The sequence below is a fragment of the Equus caballus genome, chromosome 6 (genome assembly GCF_041296265.1).
Source record: "Equus caballus isolate H_3958 breed thoroughbred chromosome 6, TB-T2T, whole genome shotgun sequence".
Classification (NCBI taxonomy): domain Eukaryota; kingdom Metazoa; phylum Chordata; class Mammalia; order Perissodactyla; family Equidae; genus Equus; species Equus caballus.
Window position 1 is genome coordinate 4,982,680 of NC_091689.1, and position 22,441 is coordinate 5,005,120.

Here is a 22,441-nt window from a genome sequence, read left to right on the forward strand (position 1 = left end):
GTTTCATTCATATTGCTTTGGAACTCTTGAAGATTCTTTTATTTAATCCATAAATTATATGGCTAAAATCTGTATTTACCTGTTGTTTATCATTTTAGTGATTAAATATTGCCAGTTTAAACTTTTTCAGTGATACTCACTAACATTAAAATTACCCTGTTCTATAGGTGCACTTTCCTTGTTTTATCTCAGCCTTAGAAATGTTCTTGGCATAACTGTATCTGCGTATCCTCAGATGAACTCAAGCTTTGTCAAAAGAAATGACACCAAAGTGCTATCTAAGTATAATCTGATCATGCACCCAACGTTAAATTAACCTTTGATTATATAATTGTTTGAACAAAGGAACCCAGGCATTGAAAGTCTTTATTCTCCATTAGAGATCAATAAGGAGAATGAAATCAACCACAAGTCATCCACTGGATCGTCTTGGTAAGGAGACCTCCGATGCGAAAGGCTCACTCCAGCAAACAATCCATTGTGCAGTAGGCTCCATGACAAATGGGCTCCTTATGATGGCCATAATGCTCCAAGCCAACCACGTACAGTCCATCATCAGAGACCATCTCTTGTCTTTTAAAGCAAAGACGATGCTATCAGTCCATTATCTATTAAGTGAATGTTTCGTGGTTTGAGTTTCCTTTTCCCCTCGGAATGGAGATAGGTTGAAAGATCCACATTCATTAGTGTCTGGACTACACTCATTTATGGGAAGGTTGGCCAAGGACAGAGGATGAGGGGGCGGCTAATTAATCCCTGTGGAGTTCAAGCCCAATACAGAGGCTTTGTCATCATACTGTCTAACCAATTAAGGTAACTTCTTAAGACCTGAATGTGACCATTTTTAAATATATATTTGCATGTCATTCTTTTGCAACAGTCAAGCTCATTTTTTCTGTCTTACTATTTTAATGCATGGAGCAGGAACATCTTCTCATTCCCTCTCCAACTTCGTCCCTCTGGCTTCCACTACTGCTGCAGCTGCTGTTTAGGTTCGCTACTGGCTATAGCTACTGCCACTCCACTTCTTCCCTAGTTTGATGATAGTCTGTTCTTTCTGCTGTTGCCTCTGGCAGATAATACACACGTGTAATCACCATATATAAACACACATACACTAGCTAGCTCCATCTTCCTCGCTAACAGTTCCATTTTTTGTTGCTGAGAGTTGACACTTTGCGGGTGGGCAGATCATGTGACTTTCTGGTTAAGGAGACATAGGAATCAGCTCTGGGGGGGTGGCTAACAGAGCTGGTGGGCTCTTCTGCCACCTCCTTCCAATCTAAAATGCAGATGAGATGGTCAGAGCTACAGTGAACACGTTATAACAATGCTGCAAGGTAGAGAATGGGCCCCACTGTACCAGCCTTGGACCACTTGGTTCTAGACTTCATGTTACATAAGAGAAAAATAATTTCCTACCTGGTTTGGGCTGCTGCCTTTCAGATCCATGGGACGGATCTACTCCTGACTGAGACAGGTCCCACGTAGTCATTATTTTCTTTATACCAAGCACTTCATACGTTCTCATGTAATCTTCATGACCCTTTAGGACATTACTGTCCCCATTTTACAGATGAGGAGACTGAGTGTCAGGCACAAAATTACCTGCCACAATCATTCAAGTTAACTTTTATAGTTTAAAGTTAGCCCATTACTAACCACTATAGCATGTTGCCTCTTTCACACTGCTTTTCAAAGTTCTCTTTAGAATTGTTGCTTCAGTGAGCTCAGGGGCTGATTCTTTGCACCAAAGACTCTCCTGGAGCCACGTCTGGGTTCAGAGATACTACGGAAGACTGAGGTAGTGGTTAATAGTTCAGGCTCTTGAGTCAGAATATCTGGGCTCAACTCTCAGCAGGACTAAAACAAGCTGTGTGACTTTGGTCAAGTTACTTAAACTCTCAGGGCCTGTTTGCTCATCTTTAAAATGGGACAAAAATAGTACTTAGGAAATAAAGGCTGTTGTGAGAATTATTTAATACATATATAACAATGAAAACAGTCTGATCATGGTAGGCATATGACAACAAAGCATTCACTGCTGTGATTACTATGTAGTCTGGCTTTAAGAAGCTTAGAAAAATTAGGTCACAGTTTCTTTAATAAGAGACAAAGACCATTGACTTTGACCAGTAACTGGAAATGAAGATTTTGGTAATGTTTTGATAGCTACACTAAATAAATGTTGAAATAAAACACAAATTGGAAACAATGGGGAGAAAAGAAAAAAGAAAAGTAATAATTTATAAGGCAAATTTTTAAAAAGTAGTGTCCCATTCATTGAAGTGGATGAATTTCTGATAGCTTTATAAAAGTAGACAATTCCAAGAATCCTGTGGAACATTTTTTCCTCTTGGATGAAAAAGCCAGAAACTCAGTGGAGAGTGTTGAAGTTCAGATTTTTTGAGACTGAATGCCACTGACCAGTCAATGAGGGGCAGGAGAATAATGGTATGGAGGGAATGGAAGTCTAGCAGAGAAGAAAAAGAAGGTAAGCCACAGACAATGCCATCAGTCTTCTGTTCCAGATGTAGGACAGGGATGGAGGCAGAGACCTTCTATGAAGGAAGAACTTATTAAAAACTTCTGGCAACAGAAGTGGCAAGAAGAAAACACCCAAGTATACAATAGAGAAAAGAGGAAAAGCTACGAGTCAAGAGGGAAAAGCTGAGCTCCAGTTCTGCAGCCTTTGAGCTTACTTAACATTTTAAACGAAACGACTGAAGCCGTGTGCTATTTTTAGTGATCCTGGCTTTCACCTACAAACGGAAATGATTTATAAAGGAACGAAATTTTGGAAATGGTTCAAAACAAGAGAAAGAAATGGCTCAGATCAAGATTTTTAATCCACAATTTCCTGACACACTGCACACACTGACGATTCTAGTAGGGACGATCCCATGGAGGAAATGTTCAACTTTTAAATTCCTCTTGCTGGTTACATGGATTCCTTTCCTCCAAAAATTATTACATATTTAAGATATTCCCCAGAGGTAACCACCTGGACATATTTCTCTGGATTATTTACTATGCAAAGCAGGCCCTGAGGTTTACTGCCCCTGACTCCTCCAATTACAGGTATATTGAGAGTTGAATGATTATATTTTCTTCCAGATGAAATGCCACAAAACCACAACCCTATCCTTCAGTGAAGAGGCCTAGCCAATTCTTAACAAATCAGAGTGTAACATAAAAAGACATAAAGCCATTGCTTATACATATTTTTAATTTATTCTTTCTTCCTCTTTCCTCAACCACGGTAAGAGGAGATTAATAGGCTTTCTACTTGATAGTCCAGTCTCAAAAATATCATTTGGAAAAGAAACGGTTGACTAAGTCCTGTGAGCAAGTTGCTCCAAGCCCCAGACAACTAATCTGCCTTAGCTCGTCAAACGTTACTCTCAAAGGGCCAGATTACACCCTTTTAAACCAGGGTATGCCCAATTATTTCCAAATGGCAGAAACAATTCAAAGCCTCAAATGTTGTATTAACTATATATAAAAGGTAAGAATTTCTGGTTTTCAGAAGAATGAGTACAGATATTTAAGGCATTCTTCCATTGCGTGCCCCTTTCTCTGCCTGAAAACCACATTACGTAACCCGATGTAACCCTCAACACAATGCATGGTAGGGGAAAATGACTTCGTAAATGGGAGGAGGGTCAAAACGATGTGCTTGCAGAGGGGACACAGACAAGAAGGAAGAAGCTGACTCACCCCTCAAAACCCTACTCTGAGGGGAAACAACTGCCACTTGAGAAGTATTTACCAAAACAAAGTCAGGGGTGATGGCAGAAAGAAAACATTTTCCCATAAAATATTTAGGTTGTACTCTTTCTCCTGAAGCTACTGAAGGATATACTCCATTAAAATATAGGTGTAAGGCAGAAAACGGATTCCAAGAAAGAAGAGAAGCAAAGGGGTTTCCCGGACCTGGGAGGGAGGGGAAGTCGCAGGACGAAAGCTATGCAGCAGATGTGACGGTCAAATGGTCCACACTGGAGTGGGATGCAGGGGCTGCGGGAGGGCTGTTTCTAGCAAAGACTGAAGCTGGTCTACTGCCCAAACAGGTTTGTCTCAAAGGAAAATTATATTGTGAGCCCTTTTCCAGAGACATCAGAAAGTAGTGAAAGATGTAGACATAAGTTCTAAAGCTTAGACATTTTAAACTAATAAAAATTCAAGGGAAACAAAAAAGGTTTACAAAAAGGGAAATGCAATCATTGCAAAACACTTGGAAGAACAGGGGTATTTCCATAGTCATCGGTGTGAAAACCCTCAAAAGAGATTTAAATTCCCTCCTGGGAAGATGGGGAGAGGAAAGAAGGACGCTCAGAGTGACAAAATGATCATCTACCACGGTAGGAAATCAACAGATGTCTATGATGGATGAATCCACAGAATGCAGTACACAGGCTTACTTCCATAGAAGGCGAATTCCAAAGTCAACTGCTTATTGAAAGAGTACAAAGTGAGGGTTTTGAGTCGACATCGAGAGAGGGGTGAATGAGACTCATGCTTTTTAGTCCAAATCCTTTAGCACTATTTGACTTTTTAAGCTACATACACAAAGGTTTTTCTATGAAATGGAAATTTTTTAAATGCCAACAATCCATTTAAAAAAACCTTTCTTACATTAACAAAAACCTCCTTTCTAATGACTACATCTGAATTCATAGAAAACCAGCATGAATATTAAAAAGATGCATTTTCTAAAAAGGTAGATGAAATAAATCTGGAAAGCTTTAACTACTGTTTAAATTATCTTGAGATTAAATTTGCCAACATAGAAAATGTAACACTGAAAGCAAAAAATTCATTTCCCATTTGTGCCTTCAGCAAGCTGGATTTCCTATTTCTGCCTTGGCTTCCTAATTAAAGAAAAAAACTCTCCAATAAAATATTGATAGAATGTCCTTCTCTTTTGCCAGAGAGTAGAAGTATCACTCAAGGGGAATCAAAAAATGCTTAGTGACTATCATGGGGATATGAACTTATCTGGTCCTAAGAATGAGTCCTAGATACCTTTTCAAAAAATACCTACGTCCAGAGCAAATACTGGTTGGTTCTTCTGCCAAGTGAGTCATGTGTGGCAAGATAGACTTCTGGAAGTCTGTCCTGACACAGAAATGCCCACTAGTGTGCAGGTCTCTACAAGGGCATTCTTCCTGCACACGTGACATGGGCCGGCCCGGCCAACAACAATACCTGTGCAACCATCCGCTTCCTCGTTAGGCTCTCCTGCCAGGGCTTCAGCCCTGTGAGGGCCTTGGCCATGTCTCACTCACCTCACTTGTTCCCAGAAAACAAGAGAGTGATATCCAGTACTTTCCCAGTAAATAGCCCATGAATCAATGTACAAATCAGTGAATCAATATCAGACTCTTGTTAACCTCCTTTTAAAATGTAAAACCAGATACATATTTTTTAAAAGGATAAAATGCATAGGTGTAATTGCTAGTGACTCTTTGCAGAGCACTTTAAATAAGAGGATACTTCCAGAAAAAGTCAATTGCCTGCTCTTTGTGCTTCTGCCACATATCTGCAGCCAAAGAAATGTCAATAGAAAAAACATCTTCAGATTTCGTTTATTTTTCAGAATGTATTAATTCCCTTTTAAAATAAATTAAATGTCATATTTATCAATCATTACTTCCACAGCCCAGAAAAATAATCCAAATTTACCACGAGGTGTCAGAACTTCAGCAGTCATAGAAAAAGGAAATGATTATTACAATGAGAATGGCGATGACTTCAAGGCACATGCATACCCAGGGCTGTGCGTTTCATATCACCCTCACCCCCACCAAAATTCCACATCCCTTAACTTTAGAGATGTGAGTCTTGGGGGATCAGATATATTACACACACACACTTTTTGCATTGCAGTGGGTGTCTCATCAACTCATGAAAATTATAGCAATCAATTAAAGCTCATTTTCTAATTTTTATATTTTAAGCATAACTATAGGTCTTAATTTAAATGTATAAGGTGTGCACTGCATTTTGTAGAGATGGTAATGACAGATGGTGACTTAGTTTGACATTTTAAAGAAAATCTCCCGCTTCCCCTAGGAGTAAAATCTACTATGAAAATGTTTATGCAGCTTTATCTATAATGGAAATAATCCAAATACTCAATAGCAGGGATTTGGTTAAATAAATTACAATACATCTTGTTGATAGGCTGCTATACAACTGTTGCAAAATATCTACAAGAATATTTAATTATATGGGAAAATATGAGAAGTAAAGTTACATTCAGAGTTTCATTCCTTAGTTACAAAACCTATGTGTGTGTGCTAGAACAGAAAAAAAGACAAGAATGTTAATAGTTGTTATTCTGGGTTATGGATTAACTCAATATTTCCAAGGCCCAAGTAAATGAATAAAATGGAAGGGAGTAAGACAGTAATGCGTGGTGGGACTGTGAACTGAATACATGCCCTTTCAATAACACTCAGTACGTTTTTTTAACACTGTGAAGGCCAAAAAAACTATTTTTCAGTTTATGATCTCTGCATTTGGGGACTATTTTCTTCCTCATGTTTTCGTCCTTTGACAATTTGCTACAGTGATTATGTAATACTTTTGAATACTTTTGTAAGCAGAGTTATCTGAAAACTCGAAGGTAGCCACAGTGGTAACATTCAGAAAGAGACCTATAGATTTCATCAATGGCAGAATATTTTGGTAATATTATTTTAGCCCCAGGCAAAGGGGTAGTGATTTCAACAAATTTATAGTATTAATAATGAAAATATAAGAGTCTCACAAATTATGAACTAAAGGTAGAAAAGATCAACTCCTTTCTTTAGAGATGTGTAAGGTAAGGTTATCCCAAGGTCATACAGCAGAAGGCCTGAGGTGGCAAGGGGGCTTGTGACACAATGCTGACAGAAGTTTGGCCAGTGCTTTCTAAGGTGCGTTTCTTAAGTGTGGAGGCCACGGAGTCCTGGTATCCAAAGGAAATGCATTTAGAGGATGAAAGATACGCAAAATCTTAGCTGTATGGGCAGCAGAGGCTATCCAGATGGGGGCACTTCACTCACAGATGGGGAGAGAAGTCAGAGGTGAGAAATTAGCCCGATAGCTGGGTCCTGGTTGTTGTTAAGGTTAATACCAGTAGAGTGAAGACAAGAGGACAGCCAGCAGTCAAGCTGGGGCTGGGCACAACAGCCAGGACTATTCAGGACTGAGATGAGCTGTGCTACCAAAAGCTACCTTCTAATGAGCTGCTTTCTTAGACACATCTCTGGTGCATCCTGCTCACAGAGGTGCTGGAAGGTGAGCGTGTGTCTCTGAGGTGCTCAGAGCTGTCACACATCCTTACATCCTGGTGAGAGGGACAGTATTTCCCTACTTTATAACTGTAGACACACGTTAGTAAAAAGATGGGAAACACACCCAGGTCCAACTGACTTCCCAGCCTGTGCAGGGCCGTGCCCGTGCTTGTCCTTACTCCAGTCTGCAAGCCTGACTGGAGGCTCACTTGGCCTCGGAGGAGCCTGCACAGGGCGCCTCCTCAGGGCTGGGTGTTAGTCAGTAACCCTGTAAGCTGCTTTCCCACGTCTCCCACATGGCCATTCGGAGAGAAACTTCCAGGTATCAAAAGGTGCACTCTGTGCCTTAGAAAGCTACACAAATAATCAACAATCTCTAATTCATAAGAGAGCAGGCAGGTAAGGAGCCAAACATAATACCTATTGGTCAACTGAAAAAAAAAATTAGAACTGCTCAGTTTTCATTTACTAGGTGCTTCGATGTGCATATCTTTGAAAAGGGTTGACTTACAAAGACATACATTAAGTTCACAATTTGTAGTTCAGTCCATCTTCAAACAAAACACTGGCTTACAGTAATTCAATCAAAGAAGCATTATTTCCTCCCATTTTAACGTGCTCTGGTTAGAGAATATAGCAGACATTTGTGACTATGATGAGGTCCACGAACCATTAGAACACAACTGACTCTGCTCCAACCGGTGGAGGCAACAACAGCTAATGCGTAATGTGGCCCCCGCCCAGCCGCATCTTCTCATCCCCACGGGAAACATCAAACCTCCCAAACAGTCTTCATCTATGCAGAGGTCATTTAATTGCCAAGTTCACAAAGCAGACAAAAGAAATCAGGGCAGCTGAAATAAACAGAGAATCTGATCTACAAAAATGTAAGTATCTAACTCTTAGGTAAATCACTAAAACCTTCACACATTGTTTATCGATCCTTTCAGTCATAATTCTAATATACTTCCTATGGTTTCCATTCCTCAGCAAGTCAAAAGAAAAAAATTAGATAGGGGAAAGTATTAATGGAAATAAGTAGCTACAAAGTAGCAGCTGTCAAGGGAAACAGGTAAAAAACTACAAAACGCAGGTGGAACCCGATCTAGAAAACAGCCACGTGTAATACTGTGGATATGCTACCGCCCCTCTGACTAACAGAACCACAAAGGAATCACTGTGTGATGAGGAACGCTCTGAATGATGATTCCAAACCAACAAGGTTACATTGCATTCAGAAAAATTTATTTAAGGTAATAAAGTATCTAATATACTTTAGAAATATTTCTATCCAAAATTAATTAAAAAGCATTAGTGTTCAAAAAGATAAGCCTTTGTCAGCTGAAAGATGTCCTCACAAGTCTTGTGAAGTCTTATTCTTTAACAGCGCAGAATAAGTCACTTCTATAGAGGAAGCACAAAGAACTTTAATGATTTATGGTAAACAGAAAGGAAGCTTAGATCTATGACAGAAAAATGAAGATAATTACAAGTTTACCTATACAGAAAGTACAAGTTTCAAGAGTTTAACATCAATCAACTGCCGTCAAAACAAATATTTAAAGAAACCCAAAATAAAACTGCTTAACTGTGGGGGAGAAAATAGGACAGAGGGAGAGGGCGTACACGAAGAAAATGAAGGAAGGACAGCAAGCAGCAGCCCCCAGACATGTTTTTACCAACAGAGATTCTGATGAGAGGCACAGACACAAACCCGCCTAGGGACGCAACCACTGAGGCAACAGAAAAGTGACTGAAAGTCAGTCATAAATCAAAAGTGACAACCCAAATCCCGGAGAGTCTTCAATTATTTAGTCCAGACATTATCAACCCATCCGACTTGTCTGGGGCTACGGTGTTCATCACTCTCCCTTAGAACGACACGTGGGACACACACACCACTGGCTGGAGAGAGGGAGTCGAGCCAGTTCACCCCTGAAGGTCGAGGTCAGCAGTATATTATCCTGTTCATATGATATATTTCTTGATATGAAAAGTAACATGTCAAAGAAGGAATTAAAGTAAAATTTATTTTGAAATAATCAACAGATCTCAAATTTCCAAATAAATGGATCTTAAAATGTTCACTAACTTCAGACTCTCAGGCTTCTAATGCAGTGGTTATCAGACTGTTTTTGGCCCACGAGGGACCAAACTGGCCGGTCTCACAGTGTCTCCCTTCCCATGGTTTTAACATTATGAGTACATTCAATTTCCAGGAAGACCTCTTAAAGAATTCTGCCTCTAAAAAAAGGTCTTAAAATGATCTAACCTATAATCTAGCTCGTTGATTCACAAATGAGAACACTCAGACCAGAGTAACCTCCCAGCCCCGCCTGCTCCTCAGCCTTGACTGTCCTGTAGCATGAGGAATCCCTTGCCATTCCTCCCTCTAGACTTATTGTCAGGGCCTTTCGTGTCATCTGGACACAACCTGTTCTAAATCAAGCAATCCCCAACTTCTGCCTCCAGAGCAATCTAAAATGAAAAAAAACTTTACGAAAGAAGAAATTAAGGCCTTCAAAATAATTATTTTTGCAGTACGTAGCAAGGCCTACCGGAAGAAGACTGCTTCCTAATTCAGCTCATTAACATTTGACAGACAATCTGCTGGTCTAGTGAGACTTTCTACAAAATGTCGATACTAAAATGTGTTAGCAAACATGCTCTAAGTATATATACATATATTGTAGATAAGGTTATAAACCGATAGTTAACAATAAGCAAGTGTATATAATAAAAATATGTACCATGAGCCCCATGTTGGTCTTCACCACCAAAGAACAATAATATTAAGGTTCAAAACATGATTTCCTGATGAATAGACAAGATAAAAATAAGGAATAAAAACGGAGAAACAGACATTCAAGTAAATTATAATAAACTAAATAATCGCAATGTGAGATGAAGACAATTGTAGATAAAAGAATAGTTTAACATCTGTGGTGGCACATTTAGACCAGGTACACTATTTTCATTACAATAAAGCCAGAATAATTATTTGACAATATTTTTTGTTTACTAAAAGATGGGAAGTGTTTTTGCTGGTGGCAAGGGTGGATTTTTTTTCATCAAAGAACATTAAAAGGCTGAGACAGTAATGATACCACTTGTATATTTAACCAACAGTTCTGATACCCTCTCATTAATCTTTGATAGCTGATAATTTGAATAGAAAGACATGATGAATCAAAACATATGTCAGTTTTAAAAAGAAAAATCCTTGAAAGCAATCCCAGCATCTAAATGGTTAACACAGAATGATTTCCTAATCTGGCATAAAATTCCTTTCTAATTTAAGGGGGGAAAAATAAGAATGAGTCTACCTATCTGTAAAAATATGAATGATCAACACAGTGCAATGGCTGGGTTCTCACACTGTGTAAGTTCAATGTGAAATGTTCGTCCGGTGTAGTATTCAGCTGTCAAGAGGGAGCAACTCAAACGACATCACGCAATCTATAAACCAGCTGGAAGGAGCCATCCAGACTTTGCCCTGCCGAACCTTCTCTGGGCGATGATTAGACAAATCCTCATAGATGATATACTGCGTGCAGAGGCGCTGATCAGAATCGGGTTTGGCATGGTACGCGACTGTATTGATGGTCTGAGTCACGTCACTGTCTGGCTTGGGCTTTCTGCTGAGGATCTGGCCCCCAGCTGCAGTCACAAGCTTAATAAGGTTGTCCTTTGGATGGTGTTTGAAGGTTCCCCCAAAATAGAAGTAGCATCCATCAAACAGCTTTGGCAACTGAAATAACAAGAAAAAGCTTGTTAGAAGCAGACCAAAATATTTGAAAACACTGCATATGAATGAGGGAAATAAAAATAATAATCATAAGCAGTTAAGAAGCTATTTAATGAGGTGCTGGAACAAGCTGTCTTTCAAGTGAACTACTTGGGTCAAGAAAAACACTGATCCAGGGGCTGGTCCGGTGGGGTGCTGGTTAAGTTTGCACGCTCTACTTCAGTAGCCTGGGGTTCGTGGGTTACACACCCGGCATGGGCCTACATACCACTGGTCAAGCCAGGCGGTGGCAGCATCCCACATATAAAATAGAGGAAGACTGGCAACAGATGTTAGCTGAGGGCCAATCTTCCTCACCACAAACAAACAAATAAATAAATAAAAATACTTATGCAAATAAAGGCTTCCTATTTACAATTTTTTCCCTAAAACTGAGTCACCATCTTGGGTCCTTTCCACTCTCCTCAGATTTTAGGTGTGCTTTGTGTGTGTGTGTTGTGTGTGTGTGTGCATGTAGCAAATGAAAACTGTACATCAAGCTTCTTTTATCAGAATATTTATTCACATTTGGTATGACTTAAAGCCCTAAGAATTCCTAGCGTATCTGACATCTGCTTCAGGGAGACCAAGCTCAACTTTATTAAATTATAAGAGCAACAACTTTTCCATGGACTTTTATCCAGTTTTGCCCATCCCTATTCAGGTCCCTTATATTACCAACCTAAGGTCTCCAGGGCAGCCACGTGGGAACGTGGCCTCCAGAGTTCTAGAAATGTATTCCTTGAGACACAATGCATTATGAAGCCAGGGTTAGGGATCCAGTTAGCTATGAAACACACTTCTGTGTGCTTTATTTTAAAAAAAGTTTCACAGTTCCCTTCTATGAAAATTCTTCTTCGTCATTTCCCATCTACCTATATATCAACAGGCTAATGGAGTGTTATCCATTAAACCTGCAGTATGTGGCAATAAAGACATATGGTGACTAAATCCGAGCAGCAGCTCTAAGTTTTCTTTCAAGTTACTTCCTGTATCTGAGACTTACCGCAGATTCTGAAAGGTTTATGGGAATGTTCAAGATGCCAAAAATCCATTAACAGTACGAAATTATTACCTTCTGGATTTTACTGCTCATCGTGACCCCCTCTCAGAATCAAGTGCTTGAAATAAGCACAATTAAAATTTTAATCAGTCACCTGTACTTGTTGAAAGGGTAGGAGTTCTTCCTGATGGTGATAACAATATTAAGTTATAACAAGAACAATGAAAGTAGCATCAAAAGGAAAATACCAGCTGTTCTCTGTTGAGCCTGCCTCTCTGTGGTCCTTCAGGAATTTCATACTTTTCTTCCTGTTCGTATTCTTTTCTTTGTAGACATACTTTCACCCCTGGCAGAAAACAAGGATAAAAGCAAAATAAATAGCAAGTGAGCATTATTTCTTTCTCACTGAAATTAAGCAATTAACCTAAGTGATTTTTCTTCTTCATGGTTGTTTTAAGTATTGCTCTGAAACAGAGAAAGAAACCTTACTTATGCCAAAACAAAATGTAATAAAACTGGTTTTCCATACAAAGAAAATCTAAGAAATGTTTCCTTTAGAGGACTGAGCAACGAATAAGATTGAACACTAATTTTAGTTTCCTTCCTGAAAAACCAAAGTCAATACACTATTTCATAGACAAGAATAAAAATCTAAATTTTTATTTACAGCAATTACCAAAATTAAGGTGAACACAAAGTCCCTGGTTTAGTTCAGCCACGACGATCTGACCTTGAGCGCTGACCATCTGCACTGCTCGTTTTGGTGGCCATATGTTCAACCTCCCGTCAGAAAATGAGGGATCTGACCTTAAGGGAAGTGTGTTGGTCCTCAGCACCTGGCTCAGCTGGCCACACAAGAGGGCTCTACAGAACTTGTTAAAATAAACAATAAGCAGAGCTTGGGTCATGTTTGGGATTTGACAGGTGCATACTGAAGTTGCCAGTCTAGAGATGACGTGGTTGAGTTTTACAGCAAACAGAACATTCTTCCTCTGGCTTGCATAAGTGTGTTCACAATTCCAGATTAAAAAGCAAGAGCAACAGAGAGCCCGGCCTGGCACTGTCTAGAGTCATTCTACTCACTAGCTCCTGGTTGGTTAAGCCCTAAGTGGGGCCATTAGCTGACAGCCAGCACTAACTTTCTGGCTAAGCTCTAGAAATGACGTGGCCTCAGGAAAGCCCAAGATCACTCATAGATGGTAGGACACAGTCAGCTTAATCTGGAGGCCGCATGTTGAGATACTGCCTGTCACCATCAAGGGAGGGAATTCACGGCACATATATATTTATCTATGCATATCTATCATGCTCTTGTTTTGATGGTATAGAACTAACCTAGATTTGGGATTTGGGGTCAAATGACTTAGCTATCCCAATTATTTGCTTTCGGAAAATTATTTAAACTCTTTGAGTTTCAGCTGCCTTGCCTATGGAAAAAAAAAGAACAAGGAAAATAACAATACCATCTATTTCACAGGGTTGCTGTGGATAAAATGCAAAAATGTTCTGGAAAGCGGATACTATGATAAATTATTTTCATATAAAAACAAACCCTTTACACAATTTGCTATCTGTCTTTAAGATTATTATGCTCAATAACCTCAATTTGATCGTTGAGGGAACTCCAGGAGGGTGGGAACCCTACATCAGTCATGCTTGCATCCTCCAGCACTTAACACACTCTCCCATGGAGCTGGAGCTTAATAGCTGAGGTTACTGCCAAAGTCAGGACAGTAACTCAGGGCTTCTACTCACTGTCTGGTGTTGTTAATATAAAGGAAAAAAGTCTTTATAAAATTCACTAAAGATGTAAATGTTAAAGAATTCTATCTGCACTAATTGAAAAAAAATTACATAGCACTTACAAGAGTTCAGAGCAACAGTCCAAATTCTTAACTATTTTAAACTAGTTTTGATAAAGTACTTTATCGCTTGCTATCTAATGGCTTGAAACTTCACCAGAAAGATTTTATGGTGCATAAACATGTACTTTCAGTTGAGAATTAGACATGTATGCTGGAAATATACTGCTGGAACAGTATTTTGAAAAACTCTTGAAAACTGCAGTGATAAAATTCCATGTAGCTGATCCTTACTTAATTCAACAGTGCAATGACTCCAAAGCAAGACAAGAACCACTGCTGGGCCTGTAATCTGGGCCTGCAAAGTTCACCCCTTCTGACTGAAGGGGACCCAGAACCAACAGTTAATCTGATACAGCTACCAGAACAGTCCCAGGATTTCATCTGATATACAATTAAATTCATTTGTGTATGATAAAAAAAAGGCCTCTTGAACTATAAAAATTATCAAGAGAGCAGGAACCATCACTGGAAAAGACAAAGAAATTCAAGCCTCTCCAAAAGTTTCTATCTAATGGTCCACTTCAGACTGATCAAGACTTCATTACCATTTTTAAACTTTTGTAACCATGTGCCCACTAGGACCCAGTTCGAACTGACCCCATCTCTTATCAACAGAGTGACTGAGTTGTTTTTCAGAAAATTTGCAGTCACGTAGCTAGAGCATATGCAGAAGAAGGAATCTTGACCTGAAATGACACCGAAACCAAAGATTCTGCCCCCCACAGAACTAAAGGACCAGAATATGACCGGAACTTGAAAGTCGGACTCTCATCAGAGGCGAGGGGTCCGTTGTCTAGGAAGATCCGGTGTAAGCCCCTTCCACACCTCAGCAGAAAAGTTTAAAACCTTACTAGAAACGTATAAAACACTCCAATCAAAACCGGCCTGGCCAGTGCTTCCATGTCCCAGCCTGCTTCCTCACCCTCTTAAATTTCACCCTAAATCCTGGATCAGGGAGACAGATCTGAGAGCTTATGTCTCCTGTCTCCTTGCAAATCGATCTCACAATAAAGCCTTTTCTTTTCTCAAAAGATGATGCTGTAATAATTGGCTTTTCATGCAAAGAAGGTAGGAGAACCTCATCTTTGTGAAGTACCACGTTCTCTCTAAAACCCTAAACTGACATCATAATATTTCATCTCTGTCTACGTGAGTTAATCTGCAGAACTGGGAGGAAGAGAGGAGACAGAATTGAAACAAATGGTATCTTTTGAGAAAAAAAGTGTTTGAATCCTATTTATTAGGCATATTCTACTTATTCCAAAGTAATCCAATGGCTAACCTTTTGAAGAAATAAATGTGAGAACAGATCTGATTGTCAGAAAGATATTAAAAAAGAAAATTATTCTTTCACATTTCATATTTAGTTCAAATATGGTAAAAGCAAGAATAACTGTTTTCTTGAATAAAACTATCTAAATGCAAAGTTGATTCTGAAAATAATGTAAGACCAGTATAAATATAAAAAAACTGGCAATCAAATATTCTGGAAGTATTAGTGATTCAGATGTTTTAATGAAGTGGGATTCAAAAATATGAGTAATGTGAGAAATAATGCACAACCAATTTTAGTTCCTATTTCTGGAACTATTAAAAAATATTCTGGAAATATTAAAAAAAATTGAACATCATTCAGAAAATATGAAACATTAAGATGTTGTTTTATTGTTACTTTTCTGGGCACAAATGAACAGAATGTGAATAGAATTTACTTACCAAAAACCATTAAGTATATTATGTTGACTGTGTATAAGTTTATTCTTCTTACTCCTGTAAATCCTCTAAAAACAAACTCTCTTCTCACAAATTTTCATTAGTGGAGAACCACCCTAATTTTATAAATGCTATATTACCAAATATTCATCTTATGAGCAGAACGTATCATTATAATCTGAATGTGTAAACACTAGCCAGTGCTAGAAACCTTAATTTTCCATAATTTAAAATAAAATACTCATAATCTCAAGGCTTAACCAAAGCACTCTGGAAGGAATATACTTTTAAAAAAGCAGAAAACCAATGTTAAAATCACACCAATACTGTCTGGTTAAAGAATTTTAGAAAAAAGAGAAAAAATTCTTTAAAGCCCAATTTATTCCATTCTATTTTCTTTCTACCCGTCTCCCTTTAAATGACCAACAACACAATGATTGGTTCCAAGGAAAGGTAACACAAGCGTTTGCTCTGAAAGGCACATCAAGCCTTCTTGTGCTTAGGAACACTAGACAGCACTTCGGTTCTATACTGAGGGGCCATTTTAAACAGTGAATGCACAAAAATGCAAAAAACGTGGCGTTAAGAGATGGACGAAAGGACACTTGTTTACAGTGTGAGAGCTGAGACAGGAGGCCGAGCATCAGTGTCTGACTTCAGCTGGGAACATGCTCGTTGGGCGACTCAAGTGTTTCGCTGCTGTGTGCGTGTCTACAAAGGCACCGTGAGTACTGATCTGTGGAGTACGAAACATTTTAGCGAGTAGGCAAATTCGCAAATACAGAATCCAGGAACAATGAGGACTGGATATATATTATTTCCATTTCAGGGAACTGAAATGCAAAGAAATTAAGTTGCTTACAGACACTCAGCTATTAAGTGGCAAAATGGGAATTTGAACCCAAGTCTGCTTAGTTTTCTAAAGCCTGTGCATTTTACACTAAAATATACCTTTCTGGTATACAAGATACACCTTGGGGTCGAAAAGGCATGATGTGAATATTACAAATGCTTTAGAGCTGCTTCAGTTGAGATGTTCCAAGATGCTGCCAGATAAGTAAAAGTCAAGATTTTAACAACTGAATAGTCCATCTCTCCAAAAGCAGTGCTTTGTCAAGAGACCAGAATTTTTCTTAACTTGGGACTCTGAATGCCTACTCACATTCTACCTTGGAATAGCTATCATCCCCAGCACGGGATTCTGAATTTGTGAGTCTTGCCTGTGCCTTGGTGTCACTTTCCCCCAGTATTCTTAATACGAGAAGTATATTTAGCCAAGTTTGCTATGCTGAATTTCTGAACCCCGTTCTTCTCACTAACTTATCATAAATATAATGGTTCCACAAAAATTGTTGGGCTTTTGTAAATTATATTTTTAAAATATTGTAATTTTTAATAATTGCTCACTGAATAAAAAACAGTATTTCTAATATGAAAATATGAGCTTTATTGTATACTGAAAATGAGTCTCAAAATAAAATTTTTGAGTAGGTCAAAATATCATACCAGAAACACTGCCAGTGAGCTCACATTGCGCCATACACTGTTCCCACATTAAACACCAACCTAAAAAAGGGTAGCAAACTAGCTAAATCACTGACTTACCTCAAACTCATTACTTCAGACGTAAAGTATTATTTTTACTTTCTCTTTAATCACTTAAGCATGTAGTTCCCTTCCTAAATTTCCTAATGATATTTACAGAGCGTTCCTAACAGTATCTGTAGATGAGTGAATATGGCAGCACTTACGGCCACGGACTGGACTGAACACTGACCACTCCTCCGATACCTGCCGTAACAAGTGACTGGCTAACGTCTAACCACAGAAATAAACCAATGAGCTGTGCCTATGCTGGCTGCTTCGCCATTTTATGGGTTTATTTGGTTGATTATTTAAAATGTCAAAAAAAAAAGCATATTAAAATGGTATCCATTAATCCTGACAACGTGCTGGTCTTAGTCAGGAGAATGTAGCCTTAACAGATACTCAGAGATAAGCAGGGCATCGGGAGCAACGAGATGGTAGACACCAGAAGGCAACAAGGCGCTTCCATGGGACGAGGCCAGTGCTTTTATAGTGCAAGTACGCCTCAAGTCACAAAAATTCCAGCCCTACAGCAGTCGTTCAGTAAATTTCTGTAAAATAGGTAGAAAAAATCAGTGCTCTAATTACAATTAATGAGCTGAATAAAGAACACATTCCTGATAGTCTCTTGTTCCAGTAACAATTTGCCAACTCCCTATGTCACCTAACACCAACTAAAACAGAATGAAAATATAGCTATTTTTCCCCCTAAAAACTGAAGAACAGTGTCCAGGTCTATAACAACATGCTTGAATGGTGACAAAGTGTTCTACTAGAGTGGCTCTCATAGCATAGAAAACTGAGAATTTTTTGAAAGCTGGGAGTGACATCTAGTCCATGGGTTGTAACTCGAATGCCTACAAGGGCCAAGCAGACCACACGAACACGTGGGGAACCTGGGGTTAAGTAGTAGGAAGTCGTGGAGACTGTGACAAATAGGAAAATGCACATAACACCCAAAGACACAAAAATTAAATGGTTATGCTGGACTAAACCACATAAATTGTATCTGCTTTGGCCTTTACGCTGCCAGTTTTAAACTGATGCTTTGTCTAATCATCCTCTTCATTGCATAGACAAGGAAACTTAAGTCCTAAGAAATTTAAGCAGCTTTCTCAGTGACACAACTGAGATGAGAACTCAGACATCCTCCATCCTACATCAGTTGTTTTTAAATCTTTATTCTTATAGTTGTAAAAAATAAAGCATCTAAGAAAATGGCAGCCATTCTCTACTACTCAGATTTAATAAATTATACCTTACAATAAATCACATGACCACTTAATAGACTACTAAATAGGAGGATTCTGCCTTTCAAGAGATTAGCCAAAAGCTATACCAAATGGCAAAAACTGCCGGCTACCTTGGAGGTGTGGGGACAAGAACATATCTGGCTTTGTCTTCAGTGGATCAATGAGTTTATTCAATCTGACTGATGCCAAAATTACCACTCTCTAATTTGCACCCTGACAGTTTCAGACTGAAGAGGACCTCTTAGTAGACATTTACAACAATTACAAATGCGTATCAACTTCCTAGTGAACCTCTTCTGGAATAAACTAACTGAACTGCTTTACTAAACAAGTAAAGAAACAAGAATGAAATACTTTATAAACTTTCAGCAATTTAAATATCACTAATGAAATGGAAGAATCTACCAGCCAAAACATTACCTAATTAACAAGCCTAAATGAGACGATATTTTAAGGTTTGATTTACTCAATAAAAGTTAAGCAAACAGCAGCAAGAATTCTTAAACCTATTTTCCATGTTAAACAAAATATCAGAAATTTCACACCATTCCTCAACATAAACTCATCTAATGTATAATATACCCTGTAATCCTTAATCTCTGGATATACATCAAGATTTTAAAATAGCCCATTTTCTACCAATTTAAAGATACTGCTTAAAATTTAACCAAAATATATTTTATATTTGTAATACATACTTAATAGAATCCATATTATTCCATCATCTGCCACTAAAATATATTAACAGAAAGATGGAGTCTTATCCTCTCTTCTGAAGAAATAAGTATATTCGAGACCATTTCTTAGCTTTCTCAGTGAATAATTTCCAAACTGAAATGACTTTACATGAATAAGCTGTTATTTATATAAACATAGGTGATTTCTGCATCTGCCAGAATGACACATACTTCAAAATGTGTCAAGACACCATCCTTATAAAATGTATGCTTTATTTCATCTTTTGTACTTCTCACATGTTCCATTATATTTTAAGATTTTGACTGAAGCTATCATTTTGCAAAAATATAGGAATGAATTACCTGTTTCATTAAAACTAAGAGATTCTTTTAGCCCACATGTATTCTGATCATGCCTAGCATCTCAGGTAAGCTGTCCTTTTGCCATGATCTTATTATTTTTTATGTACATAGGTAAGCAGCGCAATTCCCAAAGTACTGCTTAACTCAAAGTCATCAACTCCAAGTCATTAAGGCAGCTCTGGCTACCCACGCAAAGCCTGGAATATCTGTATGCTAATGCAGCTATGACTTCTGGGTTATAACGATTTTTTACAAAGAAGCTTGTACTATACAGAAAGGAATCCCTTTATTCTAAATCTCTAGTAACCACTCTCACCTTCTACCTCATAAAAGCACAGACATCAATGGATGTACATTTTCATTTTGGCAGCATGAACCACTGATGATGTTCATGGATGTCTATTAAGCTTAGTCACTTTTCCTAGTTTTAGAAAGGATCATACAAACAGGAAGGAGTAGAAGAAAAGGAGTTCCTGAATCTACAGCTACACAGAAATGATTAGAGAATCCAGTGAAGACAGAATAAAGCTTTAAAATGGAGATCTGTGAAATTTCCAGAGGGGGAAATTACCCCTCCATTGAAGGCCACAGAATTTGCTCACTCTCTTCAAAAGCTAGAGCAGTAAATAAATCCATATTTTCAAAAACTGTTATTCTTCTGGAGCAACTGGCTATTTGTAGCTGAAATAGCACTGAAAATCAGAATTAAATATCACTCTGCCAACACCAAATGACCTAAAAAAAATAAAATACAGAATCAAATGTAACTCTATGTCAAAACTAAAAGTCCTAACAAATATGTTATTAGATCCAAACTAGGCACTTATATCACTCAAGATAACAGCATATTAGTAAAATAAACTTTGAAAAATTCCCCTTCTGAATCTATTAAAAATGAACACCCAGGATATAAAAACAAAATAAATTATTTTTTAAGTGCTTTGATATTAAGCTTTTTAGTTAAATAGGCTACGATATCACCAACCTTTAGAAAAAAGGAAGTCACAAGAGGAAACCTACGAAGACAAAAATGGAAAACCACCACTCATACTCTTGTTGCCATTTTTGAAAAACTGGGTGGCACGTAAAAGAAATACTAAGCCCAGTATTATGAAATTCTACAGTAAAGAGTGAAAGGACAAAGAGATGAAGGCTGGAAATGTAAAGTAACTGCTGAGTGCTCTGCTCACACCGTCAGAAACATCTAGATTTGAGACATCACAGATCATTAGATTTTGTAATTCCGTACAAATACCATTTAACATCTGGTTATTTGGGATACTTTTTAGGCCAATATTCTAATTACAAGCATGTTTATCTATCAAAACATGTTTCCTCATAGGATAGTAAGCTGAACTTATTTTACTTAATGCAAGCAGATCAAATTCTACCGCAAAGTATGTTACTGTATCATAAAATTTTCTTAGGCAAAATTTGGGTATTAATTCTAAAACCTTGTATTATGAATAATAATAACAAAATAATCCTTCTCTTTATAGACATGGGTTAAAGACCAAACTCAAGTCTAACGTCCAAAAAGTTTTCTAACAATTTAAATACTCATTCTTGGTGGTGTTTTTTAGTCATATTTTTAAAGCTGAAATATTTATGTAACAATTTCCACTTTGATTAGGCCAATCACTATATTAAAATATATCTGTGAGGTCTGAATAACAGGTATAAAAGATCTGGTGTATCAGATCAAGAAATGTACACACATAGATTCTAATTTTCCTGTTTGAGACTGAAGCCCTTACCTATCAAATTAATCTTTGAAAAACACTAAAAAGTAGATATACTTTCTAACTCTGTTCTTAGCATTTTTGAGAAGCTGAATTTCTTCCGGGAGAAGTTGAATTCATTTAACGGACACACACCGCTTTTAAGACTGTTCTCAACAAAGAGGTCATACCTACCAATAATCTACCACTATTGTTTTTAATTGTGGTAAAACTAGTATACAACACTACATATATTTCAGGTGTACGCTGTAATCGCTATTTGTATACATTCACAGTGATCACCACTGTAAGCCCAGTTATCACCCATCACCATAAAACTGATCCCAACTGCTATTTTCTTTTGGTTGTTTCTTTGTCTGTATGCATTCACCCATTTATATATTGTTGAAAGCAAAGATATAATTGTTTCGCGTTTTTAAAAAATTTAAACAATCCTGTTTTTTCATAATACTTTAGTCTTATATAAAATGTGAATTTTTTCAGAGAATATCTTTAAGCATTCCAGAATTTTCTTAATTCTCTCATATTTAAGTTATTCTTCCTACTTCTTGCTATTAGAAATAACAATGCCAATAGTTTTCGTCTTTCATCTATATTACTTGCTCAGGGTAAATTCTCAGAAGCGGGACTACCAGACTGAAGGATGCTAATTTTTTTTTATTCTTAGAGAAAGTTTGGTAGGGGCCAGACCCATGGTGCAGTGGTTAAGTCTGGTGCACTCCACTTCGGTGACCTAGGTTCTCAGGTTTGGATCCCATGTGCAGAACTACACCACTTGTCAAGCCATGCAATGGTGACAACCCACACACAAAATAGAAGACTGGCACAGATGTTAGCTCAGAGCTAACCTTCCTTGAGCAAAAAAAAAAAGGAACACTCACAGTGGATGTTAGCTCAGAGTGAATCTTTCTCACAAAAAAAAAAAAGAAAGAGAATCTTTGGTAAAGGATTTCTGTAAGCGTGAAATTGCCTAAACAATCTTAGTTGACAGAAATCCTTTAATATATTTTTGATAATTACAAAAGTTTAAATAGAATAAAAATTACAGTTTATTTTTAAAATTCCACAACACTCTCAGTATCCATTTGAAGAAACAAATTTTAATAGAAAAGTGTTTGTTAATCTGATTATGAAGTTATGTATGAAACGATGATGTAATAATTGT

General features: G+C 37.8%; 1 protein-coding gene across 2 annotated transcripts in view; it reads right to left on the minus strand.

The window, feature by feature from the left end:
• Window positions 1-8,509: 8,509 nt before the first annotated feature.
• BARD1 (BRCA1 associated RING domain 1) overlaps window positions 8,510-22,441 on the minus strand; it is a 79,877-nt gene continuing 65,945 nt past the window's right edge. For both annotated transcript variants that reach the window (XM_023642278.2, XM_070269237.1), the window contains exons 10-11: window positions 12,325-12,422; window positions 8,510-11,037 (exon numbers count right to left, since the gene is read on the minus strand). In XM_023642278.2, the coding sequence (XP_023498046.1) occupies window positions 10,705-11,037; window positions 12,325-12,422 (431 nt within the window). In that variant the 3' untranslated portion in view covers window positions 8,510-10,704. The remainder of the gene's footprint in view (window positions 11,038-12,324; window positions 12,423-22,441) is intronic.